The sequence below is a fragment of the Cetorhinus maximus genome, chromosome 6 (assembly GCF_964194155.1).
Source record: "Cetorhinus maximus chromosome 6, sCetMax3.hap1.1, whole genome shotgun sequence".
Taxonomy (NCBI): Eukaryota; Metazoa; Chordata; class Chondrichthyes; order Lamniformes; family Cetorhinidae; genus Cetorhinus; species Cetorhinus maximus.
The window spans coordinates 135,266,723-135,288,027 of record NC_135884.1 but is presented as its reverse complement, the minus strand read 5'-3'; the positions used below and the strand labels follow the sequence as shown (position 1 = coordinate 135,288,027).

Here is a 21,305-nt window from a genome sequence, read left to right as displayed (position 1 = left end):
GATAAGTGTGGGCTGCACGACTGCAGATATTCTAAGTCTGACAGAGAGAAAAGGTGATGACATAACAAATTGAATTTATATAGCACCTTTAATGTCGTAAAATATCCCATAATGCTTCACATGAGCAATAGCAAATAACATTTGGCACAGAGCTAAAAAAAAATGAGATGTTAAGGTACACGATCAGCAGCTTGGTCAAAAAGGTAGGTTTTTAAGGAGTGTCTTGAAGGAGAAAAGTGAGGTTGAGTGGTGGATTTGTTTACAGAGGGAATTCCAGAGCTTGGGCACTAGGTATGAGTTAGGATATGTGCAGTAAAGTTTTGGATGACTTTAAGTTTACAGAGGGTTGAAGATTGCTCGGAGAGCTTTGGAATTGTTAAGTCTACGTAGAACAAAAACGTGGATGAGTGTTTCAGCAGCAAATGAGCTGAGGCAGGAGCTGAGTCTGGTGATTTTAGGTAGGTAGAAATAAGCAGCCTTGGTGATGCTTTGGGTGCGTAGTCGGAAGCTCATCTTGGGGTCAATATGACACCAAGGTTGCACAGTCTGGTTCTGCCTCAGACAGTTGCCAGGGAGAGAGTTGGAGTTGTTGGCTAAGGAATAGAGCTTGTGGTGGACACTGGAGAAAATGGCTTTGATCTTCCCAGCATTTATTTGGAGGAAATTTCTGCTTATCCTTTGCTGGATATCAGACAAATGGTCTGACAATTGAGAGGTGGTGGAGGGGTCGAGAAAGGGTAGTGGTGAAGTAAAGCTGGGTGTTGTCAGTGTACATGAGAAAACTAATGCTTTGTTTTTTGGATGATGTCAACGAGGGACAGCAGGTGGGTGAGAAATTGTGGGTGGGGAGTGCCGAAGGTTAGATCCTTGGAGGATACCAGACTTTGAGGGGGTGGGATGAGAAGCCGTTTGCAGGTGATTCTTTGTCTATGACAGGATAGATAAGAATGCTGGTTACTGTGGGGAGCTTTCGCCCTTATTTACCCCTTTTGTGGCAGGCAACCAGCAATGGAGTGGGCAATCATGCCTCCCTACATACGCATCTCTGACAGTGAGGCTGCTGATCTTCGATTGCTGGATGGCCTTCTATTAGCTCTCTTGACTTGTGAACCCGCCCACCATCCTAACTGAACCAGGCTCCCGCGTGACAGTCTCCTCAAATTGCCCTTCGAATTCCATTACTGGCATTTGTGGGTTCCTGACTCGAATTTCGTCCTGACAGAAGATTCAAGACCCAGGAACAAAAATCCTGCTCTCTGATGCTAAACAAAAACAAATGCAAAATCAAGATAAAACAACGTTAAAATGCAACTCTAATGGGAAGAGCAGTCGGAGAGGCGGACCTGTCAGCTGCTCGGGACCAGCCCGCACTGAGTTCGAACAGAGAGTGGGGGAAAAATTGTGACATCACAGTAAAGAATCAATTTGATTGGCTGGAGAAGAAGCTAGCTGTTTGGTTAGTATCTAGTAAGTATTTAAGGTTTATTCTATTCCTAAGGTTTATTAAGTAGGGCCAAGTAATACAAAGTTGATAGAAGTAAACCAAAGTAAAATAAAGTAAACGTAAAAGAAGTAAACTGAAGCCATGGCAGGACAGCTCAGTCATGTGGAATGCCTGTCCTGTAATATGTGGAAAGTTGTGGACGCTCCCAGTGTCCTAGACAACTACATGTGTCGCTAGCTGCAGAGCCTTGAGCTCCGGGTTTCAGAACTGGAGCAGCAGCTGGAGTCACTGTGGCGCATCCGCGAGGCTGAGAACTGCGTGGATAGTACGTACAGAGAGGTGGTCACACTACAGCTTAGGGGGTCTGGAGGTAGGAAGGGAATGGGTGACCACCAGGCAGTCCAAGAAAACTAAGCAGGTAGTGCAGGAGTCCCATGGATCCTACTCATAAATTGGTTTTTCGTTTTGGAAGCTGGTTCCTCAGGAGTGCAGTCAGAGCCAAGTTTGTGGCACCATGAGTGGCTCAGCTGTACTGGAGGGGAGGAAGAAGAAAGGAAGAGCTATAATGAAAGGGGATTTGTTAGTTAGGGGCATTCCTGTGGCCGTAGACATGACTCCAGGATGGTATGTTGCCTCCCTGGTGCCAGGGTTAAGGATGTCACGGAGCAGCTGCAAGACATTCTTCTGGGCGAGGGTGATCAAGCAGAAGTTGTGGTCCACATTGGTACCAATGACTTAGGTAGGAAAGGGGATGTGATTCTGAAAGCAGACTTTAGGGAGCTAGGAAGGAGGTTGAAAAACAGGACCTCTAAAGCAGTAATCTAAGGATTACTCCTGTCCCACATGCAAGTGAGTATAGAAATAGGAGAATTGAGCGATTAAACACGTGGCTGGAAAGCTGGTGTAGTAGGGAGGGCATCAGATTTCTGGGACATTGGGACTGATTCTGGAGAAGATGGGACCTGTATAAGCCGGACGGTCTACACCTGAACAGGACTGGGACTCGCAGGGAGATTTGCTCGTGCTGTTGTGGGGGATTTAAACTAGATTGGCAGGAGGATGGGAGCCTGAGGGCACAGTCAGAGCAGGGAATGGGAGATGGAGAATTAGTGAGTGACTCTGAAAGACAGAAGCAGTATAGGTTAAAAAGTGTACAGCACAGGAATTTGGCAGTGTTAAAAGGTACATATGTAAATGCAAGGAGTATAGCAAGTAAAGCCAATGAGCTGAGGGCACACAGGCACATGGCAACATGATATTGTTGCTATAATGGAAACCTGGTTTAAGGAGGGGCAAAAATGGCAGCTCAACATCCCTGGATATAGAGTTTTCAGACAGGATAAGGAAGGGGATAAAAAATGTGGGGGTGTAGCATTATTGGTTAAAGAATCAATTACAGCTGTGAGGAGGGATGATATACTAAATATAGCATCAAATGAGGCCATATGGTTTGGGCTCGGAAGTAAAAAAGGGTAGACACACTGCTAGGAGTGTGCTATAGACCCTCAAATAGTGGAAGAGAGTTAGAAGAGCAAATATGTAGGCACATTTCTGAGTGCAAAACCAATAGGGCAGTAATCGTTGGGGACTTCAACTACCCTATTATCAGCTGGGATACAAACAGTGTGAAGGGCACAAAGGATGCAAAATTCTTGAACTGTATTCAAGAGAACTTATTTAGCCAGCACGAGAGAGGTTGAAATTCTAGATTTAGTCTTAGGAAATGAAGCTGGGCAAGTGGATGAAGTAGCAGTGGGTGACTATTTTGGAGATAGTGACCAAAATACAGTTAGATTTAGCATCCTTATGGAAAAGGACAAAGATAGAATGGGAGTGAAAGTTCTAAATTGGGGAAGACAAATTTTATAAAGCTGAGAGTCGAGCTGTCGAGAGTGGACTGAACACAGCTATTAGAAGGAAAAACTATGTCAAATCAGTGGGAGGCATTCAAAAGTGAGATTCTACAGGCACAGTGTAAACATGTCCCCACAAAGCAAAGGATGGAAGAGAGTTAGAAGAGCAAATGTAGAGCCCCCTAGTTATCCAGAAGCATACAGGCCAAGATAAAGCAGAAAAAGAAAGTATATGACAGTCACAAAAGACTTAATACTATAGAAAGCCTAGAGGAGCATAGAAAGTACAGGGGTGAAGCAAAAATGGAAATTAGATAAGTAAAGAGAGGATACAAAAAAATATTGGCAAGTAAAATCAAAGAAAACCCAAAGATGTTTTACCAGTGCATTAAGAGCAAGAGAACAACTAAGGAAAGGGTAGGGCCTATCAGAGATGTACAAGGTAACTTATGCGTTGATGCTGAAGATGTGGGCAGGGTTCTCAAATGAGCACTTTGTCTTTGTCTTCACTAAGGAGAGGGATGATGCAGACATTCTAGTTAATGAGGAGGAGTGTGAAATATTAGATACAATAAGCATAGCGAGGGGAAGTACTGCAGGGACTGACATGCTTGAAGGTGGATAAGTCACCAGGGCCGGATGGAATGTATCCCAGGCTGTTAAAGGAAGCCAGGCAGGAAATAGCAGATGCCGTGAGGACCATTTTCCAATCCTCACTGGATACAGGCAAGGTAGCAGAGGACTGGACGCCTGCAAATGTTGTACCATTACTTAAAAAGGATAGATCAGAAAATTTTAGGTCAATCAGTCTGACTTCAGTGGTGGGCAAATTATTGGAATTAATTCTGGGAGACAGGATAAACTGTCATTTAGAATGACATGGGTTGATCAGGGACAGTCAGCATGGTTTTATTAGGGGAAGATAGTGTCTTGCTAACTTAATTTAATTTTTTGAGGACGTAACAAGGAGGATTGATGAGTGTAGTGCAGTGGATGTTGTCTACATGGATTTTAGTAAGGCACTTGAGAAGGTTCCATATGGCAGACTGGTCAGAAATGTGAGATCCCATGGGATACAGGGAATGGTGGCAAGATCCAAATTGGTTCAGTGACAGGAAACAAAGGGTAATGGTCGATGGATGTTTTTGCGAATAGAAAATAGTTTCCAGTGGTGTTCCACAGGGCTCAATGTTGGGGCCCTTGCTGTTTGTTGTATATATCAATGATTTGGACATAAATGTGAAAGGTACGATTGGCAAATTTGCGGATGACACAAAAATTGGCCATGTAGTTGATAATGAAGAGGATAGCTGTTGTCTCCAGAATGCTATCAATGGTTTGGTTGAGTGGGCAGAAAAGTGGCAAATGGAATTCAATCTGGAAAAGTGTGAGGTAATGGATTTGGGGAGGGCAAACAAAGCAAGAGAATACTTAATAAACAGGAAGTTATTGAGAGAGGTTGAGGAAGTGAGAGACCTTGAAGTGCATGTCCACAGGTCCTTGTAGATGGCAGGGCAGGTGGATAAGGTGGTAAAGAGAGCATATGGAATACTTTCCTTTATTGGACAAGGTATTGAATACGAAAGCAGGGATGTAATGTTGGAAATGTAGAAAACATTGGTTAGGACACAGCTGGGATTTTGAGTATAGTTCTGGTCCCCACATTACAGGAAGGATATCATTAAGTAATTGAGGACATAAGAGAGTACAGAGAAGATTTACAAGAATGCTGCCAGGGATTGAAAATTGCAGCTATGAGGAAAGATTGTATAGGCTCGGGTCGTTTTCCTTAGAACAGAGGAGGCTGAAGGGTGATCTAATTGAGGTGTACAAAATTATGAAGGGCCTAGATAGGGTAGACAGGAAAAACTTATTTCCCCTAACTGAGGGGTCAATTACCAGGGGCCATAGATTTAAGGTGATTGGCAGAAGGATTAGAGGGGGCATGAGGAAAAGCTTTTTCATGCAGAGGATGGTGGGTGTCTGGAACTCACTACCTAAATCGGTGGTTGAGGCTGAAATGCTCAACTCATTTAAAAGGTACTTGGATCTGCATCTGAAGCGCTGTAACCTGCAAGGCTATGGACCAGGTGCTGGAAAGTGGGATTAAAATGAGTAGCTAGTTCCTTTTTCATTTTTTTTCTGGCTGGCACAGACATGATGGGCTGAATGGCCTCTTTCTGCGCCATAACTTTTCTATGATTCAATGGTTAATAATCCCACTAAATATCCTTTGCCCTTTGTTACATGAAACTGTCATTTTACATGAGCTGAATACACAGTGCAATCCAATGCTAAACTGATGAGAATTTGCAGAGTGCAATTTGAATGAATTCAAATATTTACAAAGCTATCAAACAAAAAACATGCAAGAACCCTTTAGACTGCCAGATATTCTGACCCTCCTGCAATCACTAATTCAATTGACTGAAAAAGTTGGTGTGCTCACATGAGGTAATTTTGGTACGTGACCATTAAGGGAAATCTTGAGCCTTGTGGGGCTGAATTTTATGGGTCACCCATGGGTGGGAAAACAGGTGGGTGGCCCTGTAAATTAGGGCGCCATGACTTCAGGGGTGTGCTGGATGCTGGCCAGCCTGATATTACAGGAGTGAGGGGAGGCATCTGCCCTTGGCCCAGTTGAGGGGCTTGTGGGCAATTAATGCCCAGTTAATGGCCTCATCCTGCCACCGCTAGGATTTAACAGGCTGCAGGAATGACCCTGTGTCCAAAGTGTAGCCCAGCAGGTTTAACCCTGCGGGCTGCTGATCAGTGAAAGTAGGTGGGGTGAGGGGGCAGCCTCTTTCCAGGGCCCCCTGTGGCAATCCGCGACCCCCATGCCAGTTTTATCTCTCTGTGTTCACCCTGCCCTGTCAACCCAGCCCTGGCATGATCCCAGACTTACCTAGGTTTGGGGGGCCTCTGTAGTTCCTCTTCCTCCTGGGCCTCCTGCAATACCAGCAATGGCCACCAATCCTGGCATGGTGCAGTGCTGCCAGCCTCCGATTGGCAGCTCTTTTTTTTATATATAAGCTTTAGAATGATCGACCTAAACAGAGTTGGCGTATTTGGTGACCCCTTTGGTGCCTTCGGAGACGGCGTGTTTGGCCGGTTCCCCAGGCAGCATGAGGCGGACGGCACTCTGGATCCCTCTGGCCTAGATGGTGTGGCACTTGTTGTAGTGAATGAGGTACAAAGCCTTGGAGGCGATGCGCTCGAAAATGTCAGCAACGAAGGAATTCGTAACACTCGTGGCCTTGGATGAGATCCTGGTGGAAGGGTGAACCTGGGTCAACCCCCTGTACATGTAAGTGGAATAACTCTGCTTGAAAGATTTCCTCCGCTTCTTGGGCGGCTTCTTGGTGACTTTAGTCAGTGACTGCTTTGGCGCCTTGCGGGACACACCGCCCTTAGCCCCAGCCGCCACCTCAGGCATTCTACTCGACTTGGGCCAACTCAAGTCAGCTGTGGTACTTCCTCCTGGAGATGGACAGAAGTCTTGCCTCATACTAATTAAAGGGCCATCGCCTGAAAAATTGAAGTCCGGCTCACCCCTGAAATTTATGCTGCAGTCTGGGGTGCCCACCCTCAGTGTAAAAATCTAGCCCATGGTAAATTTACCTACAGAGAGCTATTCAGGTTGAATCTACAGAGGATACTTTTTAACTGTGCATTCACTTATCCTTATATGATACACAGCCTGTATAATGGTTGGCTGATCTACAATTACCATCACATATTTGCAACTGTTCTCATTTTAGCAATAAATAGGTAGAATGCTTCATAAACATTAAAACAGACTCGAGTACATGAATATTTCTTTATTTGCACGTTAAATAATTAACAAAAAGCAAAATTCACAAGATGATCCGAACTGTTAAGTTTCCTTCAGATTGTATTAATTTCACTTTATAAGATAACATAAAACAACCAAACTTTCCATGCATTGCTGCAAAATAAACCCAGTGAATCAATTCTACCCAGCATAAAGTCCAGGATTTGTCTTCCATTGAAGTTGATTTTCAGAACCATTTTAGTATCATTTGACTGTTGCCAAAATATTCAAATGTATTATGCAGCTTTAGAAAACCATCTACACTTGCACAATTAAAACACAAAACGGTTCGCTATTTCAGAAATAATTCAAACAAATTGCTTAAAAAAAATGCCTCTCCATTGATCCACTCGTCATTCTATAAAGGGTGTAAGAGTATCCCAACCTAAATTTAACTGTTAAAACACTAAAAATATACATTAATTGAAGTTACAGGGGAAAAACAAACAGTAGTCAAAAAGTACAATATGAAGAATAATATATAAATACAGCTATTTGACAATTTTCTTTGAGCAGTTCAAAGACATTCTGTTTACACTAAAGTAATCTGCATTTCTGCATTCCTAGGTTTTTATCTAGAACCAAATGCTCTTCACTGGCACAAAACAAAAACAGAAATACCTGGAAAAACTCAGCAGGTCTGGCAGCATCGGCGGAGAAGAGCAAAGTTGAAGGGTCATGAGGACTCGAAACGTCAACTTTGCTCTTCTCCGCCGATGCTGCCAGACCTGCTGAGTTTTTTCCAGGTATTTCTGTTTTTGTTCTGGATTTCCAGCATCCGCAGTTTTTTGTTTTTATTTTTGCTCTTCACTGGCAGTTTATATACCTCAACTGCATTCTTAAAATAAAACATTTTAATGGAAAATAACACCAATACACTTATATTGAAATACAGAACATACTGGAAATAACCTCTAGAACAATGGCTTGAATTTTCCAACCCCCCACCTCACTGCAACGAGCCATTGAAATCTCCATTCACATTGGAAGGACTGGAAGATGCTGCTGGGGTGAGGGGCTGGAAAATTCCGACTAATATTTTTAAAGAGAAATGACAAGTCGTGCAGTTTCTGAAGTATGTCCTTCGTTACACGCTGACTGACCTACTGTACGTTTCCAACATTTGTAGTTTCCTTTCAGGTTTTCAGTATTGCAGTTTTTTTTCTTTTGTCATGCACCAATGTTTGTAAAATGCATTCTTATATATGCCATAGTATAATATCTCACCAATTTACAGTGTGAGTTGGTTTTTCTACTGAATAGCATTGTCTCCCTGAGCACACTGCATTTACCTAGCACTTTGGATAATGTGAGTCATTTCTCACTGTTCAATTTGAATAATAGTTGCTAAAATCACATTTCAATAAACAGGATCTCAACATTAATCGTGTTTACTCAAATTGGAGATGAGGAAAACAAATCTAAGCTTTTTCACATGAATTTCTGCAGAGGATGATGCAAATGCACAGCATTTTGAAAATTCAGATCCAAAAGGTGAAAATTCATCAATTTTTGTTCAACCCTATTAATGAAATCAGCAAATAGGGTGTGATTCTTAGGGCAGAATTTCACCCTCGGTGTGCAGGATTGGCAGGGGCGATCAGGTAGCCGACTGCCGCCCGTGATCGACAGCGCACCGCGATTTCATGCTGGTGGGCCGATTAAAGCCCGCCCAGCGTGATACGTGAGCAGCAGCGCTGAGCGCTGCCTGTGCGGGCGGGGGGAGGAGGGCGAGCAGGCCTAGCACAAACTTCGCGCATGCGTGCAAAAGAGCGCTAAGGCATGGAGTTGCCTCAGGGAGATGAAGAATATATTGAAAAGATTATTAAACAACAGAAAAATTTAATGAAACATGTCCCCTCATGTGACTCTGTTACATGAGCGGGGACATGTTTTTAATTAAAGCATTTATTTCATTTGTGTTTGATTTTGGAAACCTCATCCGCTCATGGGTGAGGTTTCCAAAAAAAAATCCAAAGGCCGCTTGGCCTTTTCGCTTGTCTGTCAATCATTAGGTTGAATAAGCAGTGAAAAATTAAGCACAATTAATAACTTAATGGCCTTAATAGGCCTTTTAATTGTTGGCAGGTGCGCTGCTGGCTACAGTGCGCGCCCGCCGACCGAACTATCATGCAACTGCGCATTGTCGGCATGCTCGGCCGACGTCCTTGTGCGTTATTTCATGCTCGGTTGGGTCAGGCGCGTGCCCACCCGCCGAGCTAAAAATCCTGCTGTTGAAATGCTGGAACAAGCATTACTTTAGAATTAAATAGCATTTTCTTGTGGAATTAAAAATAGTGACATTTAACAATTACAGCATTTGCCAAACGGCTTCAGAACAAATGTTCAAGAAAATACTTTAAAATAAGGAAAAATATACAATGCATTTTCTGTTTTATGTTTCGCATTGATTTCTGTATTTCTAAGAAATTAAATTGCAGACTTTTGCCACAATACAGGAAACAGCAGGCTTTGAATTCCTCACATTAAAATTAGCTTAAAACAAGAAAACAATAAACAGTGTCTCCCACATTATCTTGGCACACTATATATGTCAGTACTGAACAGAGATTGAATTTCACATTATATATCTCAATCTATCTCCCTTAAAATGCCTGTTTTTTGTTAATTTTGTTTCGAATGCAAAAAGTAAAAAATCCATGAGAGTAACTAACTAAGTGGCTTCTATAATTTGGCAAACATGTAAGAATTCTACATATATTTTCCACTACTTTGATTGGATTTCATTGCAATAATTCGAATTTCAAGTGGACAAAAAGATACATTCCCAAAAATTACATGGCACATTTTTATGTAAAATACACATAGGAAAAATAACTTAAAAACATTTTATTTGTAATGAAAGCAATGTCACAAATATATATTGTGGAAAAAAATGTTGTGTGTAAGTTGCACTGTAAATGTTTTTTAAAAAAGATGTACGTATGATTACTCTACATAGAGAGACCATAGCAATTCTTCCCCAACTGTGATTCGGATTTTTAACTAGAAAATAATTTCCCTTTTTGTGGCTGGAGGTCCTATTGAAGATATAAAATCCAGTTTTTTTAAACACTTGCACTGTAGATTTCCCCTAGTCGCCTGGCACAAATACTAGTCATCACAGTGCGCAAATACTAGGTGGCATTGTGGTAGCACAAAGTCACAAATTAACTTGATGTTTTCGGACTTATCACAAAGGCTTACAAGAGGAGACCAAACAGAGTGTGTTGGACCAGAAAACCTACTGGAAAACCAGTACTGTAGTTCTTTTTTTTTTTGCTTCTCTCCTCTTGCTTTCAATTCCAAGATGGCAGGACTAATTCCAAAATAGGCTTCTAATAATAATGATCGGCTTTTTAGAGAAGAATATAACAACATTTATCAGAAAATATATCACAAGCCGCCAACAGATTACTGTCCATATTAAGTTAACGGAAAACGTTTTAGCAACCTGTATTGATATTTTGAAGTTGAATAAATTAACCAAAACACTAGATAGTGAACGATCGATGGTGCCTTATTCCATCGGACGTTAGCTGCGCAATATTAACAGACAATTTGAAATGCATTTATACTGGGAAGTAATGTTGCTGGCAGGGGAGAGTTGGAGTTTTGCATGGCAGCATAAATTAAGTAACACAAAGAAAAAAAAAATTCCTTTAGAAAATGCTTCATTGTAAAAGGAAAAAAAACTCATGATTCAGCATGGAGCCATAAACTAATATGTACATGCAGGCTTGTAAATACAAAAAGGCAGTTGACTTTCTGGACTCTATTTACCCGAAACATTGAGCCTTCTAGTCTGGCTGGTGTATGGTTATTTGAATTTCTACCTCAATCCTATCATGCTATCAGTTTAATAAAGAATGAATCACTATGACTTATAATGCACTAATTGCCAATAACTGAGAGGTTACGCATAATCGTGAAGATAAATTGTATCTTACAAGACTGCTGTCTGTTTCCTACAATGATGAAATCATGAGCTAACTGAGTTTTTAGTACATTGCAGTTTTGTGGAGATGTGCTGCAATCTTACTGTACTAAACGGTGACCAAAGTAATTCTGCCCATCTTTCCCTTTGAACTGTACCTAGTTTTGAAGCTTAGGTAACATTTTAGTGAATAAAAGCTCGATTTTAGCAGTTGCTGAATTGCCGTCTCTCTCGTTTTGTGCTGTATATTCCTTTTTCCTTCAGAAAGCTCATAACATGTAAAACAAGGCACCAAGGGTCCATCTTTCTCTGCATCATACGATGGCATCAATTATTAAAGCTTTCAATAAATTTTCATCATCAACCAACATCATGTCATATCCCTCCTCCCCTACCAGTTTTGAATTAGCAAAAGGTAACAACAGTAAATGTAAAGCATATTCAATTTTGTGTGAACCTGCTACATGATGCATCATCTATTAAGTTAATCTACATTCTTGACATCTATTCAGTAAACAGTTTATTTAGCTTTGCTCTAATAGTTAAACCTCATGCGTAATCAGCAATAACTTTGATGTCTTGAGTCCGGTCTTCTTTCTTATTGTTTCTGGAGTTCAAATTTGATAAATGAACTCAGCTTCACAAAAGAACAACATTGATCTGAAGGAACAAAGGCCATTTCATAAGGGGATAGAACTGCACTCCATTTGATTCTATAGTTACACGGAATCCCATGAGCTTCTCCATGTGATATGTTTTAATTGACTGTTGGAGGATGGGTTTCTCTGAAAGGCATTGGTGTCAATAAGCCATTAAATCAGGAGGGAAAAAGAACAGCCTTATGGAAGTGGGAAGATAGTCAATGTTTTACTCTATTTTTCATGATCCCACTTACCTGACAGAAATAATAACTAAGTATAGTGCAATAAATTTACTGACTATATTGGTCTGTTATTAACAATTGATTTCAAAATTTGCTGATCCCTTAACTATCTTTTTTAATATACATTGACATTCATGTTGACATCATGGATGGGTGGCAAAGGCAGTCTTCTTTCATGTATAAAATTTGCTGCTGTTAGCAAGTTTCTTTTCCCTGTCTTTACCCCTGAAAAAGGAAAACAGCAGAAAATCACTTTGTTAGTCATTCAATTTAGGCTTTGGCAGCTCATTACCACAAACGTCTAGCAGAGAACCAAACATAACTACTCCAAAAATGACAGTAGTGTTTTTATTTTAGAGATGGAGATCCGAGAAAAAATTGGCTTTGGTCTCCTTAGAACAGAGAAAGTTAAGGGGATATTTAGAAGAGATGTTCAAAATTATGAAGTGTTCTGAAAGAGTAGATAAGGAGAAATAGTTTCCCCTGATAAGACGGTTAGTAACCTGAGGACAACAGATTTAAAATAATTGGCAGAGAAGCTAGTGGGGAGATGAGGGAAAAACGTATTTTGACCTGGAATGCACTGCCTGAAAGGGTAGTGGGTGCAGATTCGATAAGATCTCTCGAAAAGGAAATGGATCTCTATTTAAAAAGGGGAAAAAATGCAGAGCTGTAGAGAAAGAGATGGAGAGCGGGACAAATTGGTAACTTTTTCAGAAAGCTGGCACAGGCATGTTGGGCTGAATGAGCCCCTGCGCTATATGATTCAATCTTATTTAAATGATGGATGTTATTCCACCACGAAACAGTGTGCTGTGCATGGGTGCAGTGAAATCCTATTATAGTGATACAGGTCATATAAATAACTTGTACGGAACAAGTTTAGGTTGATGAAAGATTGATGAGAAGATTGTATTCCACATTGCTGGACTCCCATTCAGAGAGTCCAAAGATTTTCCATTTGGGAGCATGATTACTCAATTTAATAGCTTAGATTGGCCAGCTATGTAAAACCTACTGCAAACCTTTGCTTCTATTTAGTTGCAACTTTGCACATAAATGTAGTAATATTGAGAAGCTTAGGATAAAGATGCCGATATTTTCCTCTGTATCTTAGGGAAAAATTCCACCCCCCCCCTCCCCCGTTGGGGGGAAATGCAAGAGTGGGCGCGGGCAGGCGCGCCTCCGATCAGCGCGAAAGAGTGCACTGATCTCTCTGAGGCTTAAGTGCTGCCTCAGAGAGATCTGCTCCAAATCAAAAATTCTTAAACAACTGATAGAAAGATTTCCCTGACATGTCCCATCATGTGACAGTGTCACGAGCTGGGACGTGTCCATAAATTTTATTGAAACTTTTATTAAATATTTAAATACCCTCATGAAACCTCATCCCGCCCGTGGAAGAGGTTTCATGCTTTTTCCGAAGCCCGCTAGGGCTCCCGGCCTGCCAGCAACCTTAAAGTTGGACAGGCAGGTCCATTAATTATCTTAATTACTTTCTCAATGGCCTCAATAGGCCGTTGACAGGTCGGCGGGAACGGAGCTGATTCAGCTGCGCTCCCGCCGACCTGAAAATGGAAATGAAGCGGGCCGATGTCAGGAGTTCCACCTGATGTCATCCCGTGTCATTTTACGCGTCAGCGAGCGGGCCCCGCCCCCACTCACCAATCAGAAGATCCTTTCCTTAGTTTTACCAAAGTAAGTGCACTGTTTACAATTCAACCGATTACAAAATCCTCAAATATCTTTATGATCAAACATACAGGCGAGAATATTAAGGTGAAATCTAATGAGGTATTAAATGCAGATTACTTGTCGATAAAGCCAGCAGTATCTATCATAGAAAATACAGAGGGCAGGCAGGATTTTCTGTTCGGCATGTGGGGGCGGGCCCCAAACGCCGACGCGCAAAATGACGCGTGGTGATGTCAGGCGTGCATCCAGACGTCACCGCACGTCACTCCGATCTTTCATTCGGCGGGTGCGCACCAGAGTCGGCTGCGCGCCCGCCAAACAGTCAAAGGCCTGTTAAGGCCATTAATAAACTAATTAACCAATTTGACAGGGCTGCACGTCCAACCTTAAGGTTGGTGGGCAGGCAAAGAGCCCAGGCGGCCTTCGCATTTTTCATGAAACCTCATCCACAGGTGGGATGAGGTTTCATGAAGGGTTTATTAAATTAATAAATATTTTTTAAACATTTCATAAACCAGCTCATGTGACGCTGTCACATGAGGGGACATGTGTAAATGATTTCTAACTTTCTTTAATTTAAACTTTAAATCTGAACTTAATCTCCCTGAGGCAGCTCCGTGCCTCAGGGAGATTTCTGCGTGTGAAAGAGCACAGGCCCCAACTCTCCCTGCTCCCCCCACCTGCACAGGTTGCGCTGAGCGCTACCGGGCGGGAGTCACACTGGGCGGGCCTTAATTGACCCGCCCACATAAAATGGCGGCGCGTAGCCGATCAGCTCCGTGCCCACTTGCGCCCACTCTTGACCGGCCCGCCCGACGTAAAGAAAATTCTCCCCATAATTGTGCACTCATATCTACTCTCTGTTTATAATATAAATGAAGTTAATGCAAACAAATTTATCAAAAGGGGTCAAAATCATGTAATTCCCTACCTTAAAGCACTGTGGAATACTTACACTAATGGACTGCAGCAGTTCATGAAACAATAAAAAAAAAGGTAACTGAGCAATTCTGACTATTTGGGTGGCTGATCAGCAGAACATGGTGGACGTTTGCCCACACCACGGCAATGTTGTAGTCATGCTTCACATCAACAAAGCAGGGTGCTAAACGGAACCAATCTCACCAGAGTCAGGTTAATCAATACTGATTGATTGGCTAAGCCAGGCATGTATCAAGTGGATGTGTTGGGGAGAAGAATTATGTTTTGTGAGGTGCCCAGAATGGGCAGCGGGCCAGATTATTTTTGTGGGCACTCTTTTTTTCCGCCAGGCACCTCCCCACTGGGGAGGCGGTGGCGAGCGGCAATCCAGAGACCCAGGGTAATGCTCTGGGGACCCAGGTTCAAATCTCACCACAGCAGATGATGGAATTTGAATTCAATGAAAAAATTCTGGAATTAAAAGTATAATGATGACCATGAAACCATTGCCAATTGTCGTAAAAACCCATCTGGCTCACTAATGCCCTTTAGGGAAGGAAATCTGCTGTCCTTACCTGGTCTGGCCTACATGTGGCCTCCAGACCCAAAGCAATGTGGTTGACTCTTAAATTCCCTCTAAACAAGGGCAATTAGGGATGGGCAATAAATGCTGGCCTAGCCAGTGATGCTCACATCCCAAGGCCGAATGAAGAGAAAGAATTTCAACCTTACTTTTTCTTGGCTTCTTTGGTACTATTGGCTGTGGAAGTCATCAGAACATACAGGGCACCAGTTCCAACATAAATTGACAGTCGGGGTCCTGGGATATTAAAAGGGGCCTACTTCCTGAAACAGGCAGACACTTTGGGCGGACAATGGTATGTCCCTTTCAAAATGGTGCCCGCCGCATCACTGGGGCTAACGGGATGGTAGGGCTACCAATCTCATTTTGAGGCTGTTGAGGTCCCATTAACACAGGAATCAACAAGTTAAAAATCGCCCGCAATACCTTTTGACATCTGTGAGAGACCTGCAATCACCCTTTCATTAGTTTCCCAGAGATTTTGAAGGATTATAGTTTCCATATACTTACCTCCTCTTTGGAACTTCTGGCAGCTGATCCCTCTGGCCTCCGCTCCTCCCGGCTTGCATTGTGTAAGAATCGTATAGCACTGGGTCAAATTGTCGCTGACGAGGTGCACTGCTACTGTATAGCCCATCTAAAGTCCGTTGTTTAATTGGCGCAGTATCGTATAACCCTTCAACCGGCCGCTGCCGTAACTGCTGACGCGAAGAGTAAAGTTCTTCTTCACCTTCCTGCAATGATCAAATAAAATGTTTTTAACCAGGGACTTAGTCTAATCCAGCTAATAGTCATATGGTCATTTTTTAAGTATGTGGTTGTGGGACAGCAGAATAGCATAAATAGATAGCCCTAATGCTACTTCTGAACCTTATGTTGAATGTTTATTTTAGGTGGATCATTTCCTAAGAGTTTTGTTTCTTTAGAGGAGAAAATGATCTCCATTTTACAAGCTCCTTAATTCACATCAGGACAGAGTGAGATCGGTTGTTAAATTCATAACACTGCAAAAAATAAATCCACTTTTTTGAGCTAAATTTATTGTGGTGGTTTCCCACAACATATAAGGTAGGACATAAATGTAGGCAAATAATAAAACAATTTTAAAGTTTTATATTGGCATTCTGGAATATGAAATCTGACCCATTGAAATTTCAGTTCTTGCTTGCTTTCTATTACTTTAATTAATTTGGTGATCTATTTTCCTATTGATTTGCTGCTCTCCTGCTTGGACTATCAAAACTATAAACTATTTCACAGGCATACTTAGTGGCTGTCAGGGATTTCTTATTGAACTCTGAATGTATATGTTATTACATTTCTGTATTTTTAATAATGGCTGATTAGATTTTATTTATGTGACTATCATCTTTCTCGCTCAAAGATAAAATGAAGCAGGAATCTGAAATTCTAGAAGAAAGGAAAACAAGTGGAAAGGATGAACTTGGTAATTGTATCCCAGCCTCTGAACAATTTAGCTCTAAATCTACTAGTTTACCTCAGCTTTTTAGCAATATTAGTAGACAAATGCATTTATATAATATTCCTATGTCCACTATTTAACTGGATCTATTTCAAATAATGCCCATGTTAAAATAGTAAACTAAGGAATGTCAGGAAATAGCACTTAGCCTAGAAATTATTACTGAACAAATGCTAATAGCACATTGACCCTTGTGTTAGATCCACTAGACCTGAACTTCAGAAATAATGCAGAAGCCCTGATTCACACTTCTTTCAATCAGATAGGCTTAAATAGAGTAGGATGACATATTTTACACTAAAATGTTTTTTTACTGTTCAGGCAAGTAAAATTTCAGAATACTATGCAATATATTGAAATAATGGAATACTATCATTCTCATTAAGTGGAAAACATCAGTAGCAAAGATATTAATATTAAGCATGCTCAATACATTAATGGCTAACCGTTGTTGTATTCTATTTTAGTTATGTTAATCTCAATCATGGAATCTTTGAAAAAAATGCAAATCTTGTATCACAACTTTATCTCTCTCCCCATCTAACGACGTTTTTTTTATGAATGAATCACTCTGGGCTATTCACACCCTGAAAAGTAATCCAGTGAGGAAATCACCTGCCTTCTACAAAACCTGACTGGATTTTTATTTCATTGTCTAATTTTCACTGCATTAATTTCTATCTGTAAAGTGCATGCGATCTGCATCCCCAGGTGGGGAAGATGAAAATCCACTCCTCTATCTCTTTCATTTCTTTACATCACAACAGTGACTACACTTCAAACGTACTTCATTGGTTTTGAAATGCCTTGAGGTGTGTTGAGGCCATGAGAAGTGCTATATAAAAGCAAGTTTTTTTTTCTTTCACCTATCTGGTTTGAATGACCTGGAACATGCAGAACATATTCATGTTCTCAATAATAAATGCTTCACGCACCAGGTTAAAAGTTGACAATCATTAAGCAAATAATCTGAGTGATAAAAATAGACATTATTTACCCCTAATTGGTTCACTTCACACTGGATAAGAAGAGCTGCTAATTCTATATCTTCATTGTAACCATTTTTAAGAGGAACCGATCGGTATCCTGGAGAGAAGATGGAAAATAAGCATTTACTGAATGTTCAAACTCCTGAACATTAGACTGCACTAACATTTCAATTACACTAACAAACTGACATTACACCAAAACTGTATGGAAACTAATTCCAGTGTTAGCGTGCACAATGGGAACCAAAGCTCATCTTGCTTCATATTCAAAAAATTCTAATGATTTTTTACACAGAGCTTTATAAAAGAGATTTTGTGAATTTGAAATAGAACTCTTTTAGCTTTCTTTTTATTAATTCATGGGATGTGGGCATTGCTGGGTGGTCCAGCACTTATTGCCCATTCCTAATTGCTCTTAAGAACATGGTGGTGAGCCGCCTTCTTGTACCACTGCAGCCTGTGTTGCTGCCTTCCAAAAACAATTATTTTGCATTTTTATGGTGAAATAAGACAACACACACTTCTCTCCACGGATTGTCATGGACTCTGGGAGGAAATGGCCGCTGATTATGCATAGTCCTGTTGACTGCCTCAGCAATCTCTCATAGTTTTGAGATGTTAATACATGCGGGCGTACAATTCCCACTCATAGCCTGCAAAAAGTCACAAGTTTTGAATCATAGGAGACACGGGATGTCTATGGAAACTGCACTTTGTGATGCACAAGAATTTAAAGTAGAGAGGCAGCAACATTGTAACAATGTGAATTCCTGTTTCTAGGAGTGGTAAAGGTATGAAGACATTAGAATATGTGAAGCATGATTTTGCAGCAACTGATGGTGATGAAATCTTAATTAAATTTATTACTAGTGTATTAATTTGATGAATATATACAATAAAAATAAATTATCATTGCTAAAGACTAGACTAATATGATCTCCTCTTCCTTTCCTGTGTTGTAAACAATAGAAGATTTGTATATAGCCATAAAAATGTTTTTGTTCATTTCATTTTATAGGAAGATTTTGCTCACTGAAATAACTTTTGTTCATCATACTAGAAGCAGTGATAAGCATATCTATATTTCTTCAGGATCAAATCAAAATACTGCAAACATTTATTCACATAGACAACTAAAAACCATATCAGATATGATAATCAACAAATAAAATTTTGTTCATTAAAAAATTTAAAGCATTAATATATCCACAGTTGATGCTTGTGTACGTTGTACATAAACCACAACTAACCAGAATCCTATCTGTCACAAATATTATAAGGGGTACTTCACTGAAACTTCAAATGAGGCCCCAGCCACATATTACTCTTGAGACATTTCAGTGATTGTTGTTCTGAGTCTAAATATAACTCGGACTCAGAAATTAATTCTATAAGTTCATTATAAAATTCAGCAATACCACACACAACACTAAATGTGAGAATGACTAGAAGGTAAGTTGAAATAAGGGTCATTTACATTGCACCCATGGCTTAAATCAGCACACTTTCAAAATGTAAACACCAAAACCATTAGGCTAGGCAAGCTGCCTGGACCTCTGAAGAAGAGGTCTTATCATCGCTCTTATACAAAAAAGTTGAGAATGTGTGGGGAATCCTGGAAACCCCTTAGGTGGTGTGCTGATGCCCGAGTTTCTGGCAGCATGAGGCAGATGGGTACCTGAGATGTACCTACAGTGGTGGGAGCCTCTGCTATTCCCATACAAATGGGGTGGTCTCACATTGACACTGCAGTCACCAAGGGGACAGAGCTAGTGGACACATTTTCAAAGCATTTACTATCAATACCAGCACTAAATTCGGTTTGGTATGTTTGCGGAACCCTTTCCCTTCATTGAAGCATAGAATTAGCAATCGCCTGGATAAAAATCAAGACTGTTGGAGCATGCATGGGGAAACCTTTGAGTTGTCTGTTAGAAACTGAGTACACATTCCCTGAGCCTTCTCTTGCTCCCAGGGTCAACTCAGCAACATTGTCCTGGTTGTATCTGGCTAAACTCTGTTACGCTGCCGAATATACAAGACTCGTTTCTGCTGAATTTCTGATCTGTTAAACTAACCAGTTTTAATTCCTTTGATGGGAAAAGTGGCGTGAGCTAAAAAGTTAGGATCACTGAACATGTCCTCTTCATACACGACAAATCGGAGAAAAGCTAGAGAGGGATCTTGAATGACAAATTCCTCACTAACGTCTTCTGCTCCTCCTGTCCAAACTGGGTTAAGGCCATTGTCGTCTGGAATATAAACAAGAATATGATTTAAATCATTCGGGCACTTTCTTCAAGATATCAAAATTCTATACTATCCCTGGCTCATTTTATATATACCACAGCATATTCATTTTCATATTCATTTTCATATATGCCCTCGAGGAGCATTTAAACATAGCACAAATTACATGTCAGAATGAACAATGCATTATTGAAGACATATCTTTGCTGTCCACCAGTTTAACCCCCTGCTGCTCATTAAGTTCAAAATTTGTGCTGCTGAGATCTTGGCTTTGCATTCACTTCTGTTTGCTATTAGAATACACACATAAAAGGCAAAAATATTAAACTACTTCACTTTTTCAGATTCCAATTGACCTTTTACTTGTTTGTGAGGTGTGGGTGTCGCTGGCTGGGCCAGCAGTTATTGTCCATCCCTAATTGCCCTTGAGAAGGTGGTGGTGAGCTGCCTTCTTGAATCACTGTAGTCCCTGTGGTGCAGGTATATGCACAGTGCTTTTAAGAGTCAGGATGGTGTGCGACTTGGAGGGAACTTGCAGGTGGCGGTGTTCCCATGCATCTGCTGCTCTTGTCCTTCTAGATTGCAGAGGTCACGTTTTGGAAGGTGCTGTCGAAGGAGCCTTGACAAGTTGCTGCAGTGCATCTTGTAAATGGTACACACTGCTGCTATGGTGCACTGGTAGTGGAGGGAGTGAACATTTGTGGTGAATAGGGTGCTGATCAAGCTGGCTGCTTGGTCGTGGATTGTGCCAAGCTTCTTGGGTATTATTGGAGCTGCATGTATCCAGGCAAGTGAAGGGGTCAGGAGGTATGTTACCTACTGCAGAATCCCCAGCCTCTGACCTGCTCTTGTAGTCACACTATTTATATGGTTGGTCCAGTTAAGTTTCTGGACAATGGTAACCCTAAGGATGTTGATGGTGGGGGATTCATTGATGGTAATGTCATTTCCACATTTGCAGTTTTTCTTTTTTTATTTATTTGTGTATCCACACCACAAGGAAGAATTGTACCTGCTCGATTTGGTAAAGACACTATCTGATGTAGAACAAAGCCACCTTAAGGTAGCAGCTTTGATTCCCAGCCTCTTGATCTCAGTTTGAGAAGCAGTTTGGGGGTCCTACAATTGACTAAAGCATTCCTGAGATAGGGAGGAGGAAGGTTCCTGCTCCAGGTTGTCATCTGGTGACTCATGTGGAAGGACCAAGTATATGGAGAAAACAGGATTGGCTTCAGCAATGATGCTATCCCCTATGCCACTGTAGTTGAATAGCCTGCACATACATAGTCTGTATACACTCATTATATATGTTCACGCTTTGGACATGTTACTTTTACATTTGTTCTTGAGTCGTGAGCATCGGTTATTGCTCATCCCTAATTACCCTTGAGAAGGTGCTGGTGAGCTGCTGCTTTGAACCACTGCAGTCCAT

The 21,305-nt window shown here is 41.1% G+C and overlaps 1 protein-coding gene and 1 pseudogene across 1 annotated transcript in view; both read right to left on the bottom strand.

The window, feature by feature from the left end:
• Positions 1-6,346: 6,346 nt before the first annotated feature.
• Positions 6,347-6,733, bottom strand: LOC144682313 (histone H2B type 1-L-like; annotated as a pseudogene).
• Positions 6,734-10,413: 3,680 nt separating this feature from the next.
• Positions 10,414-21,305, bottom strand: part of plcg2 (phospholipase C, gamma 2) — a 189,345-nt gene continuing 178,453 nt past the window's right edge. The window contains exons 29-32 of the mRNA XM_078544554.1: positions 19,702-19,875; positions 17,632-17,720; positions 15,662-15,885; positions 10,414-12,177 (exon numbers count right to left, since the gene is read on the bottom strand). Of these exons, the coding sequence (XP_078400680.1) occupies positions 12,126-12,177; positions 15,662-15,885; positions 17,632-17,720; positions 19,702-19,875 (539 nt within the window). The 3' untranslated portion in view covers positions 10,414-12,125. The remainder of the gene's footprint in view (positions 12,178-15,661; positions 15,886-17,631; positions 17,721-19,701; positions 19,876-21,305) is intronic.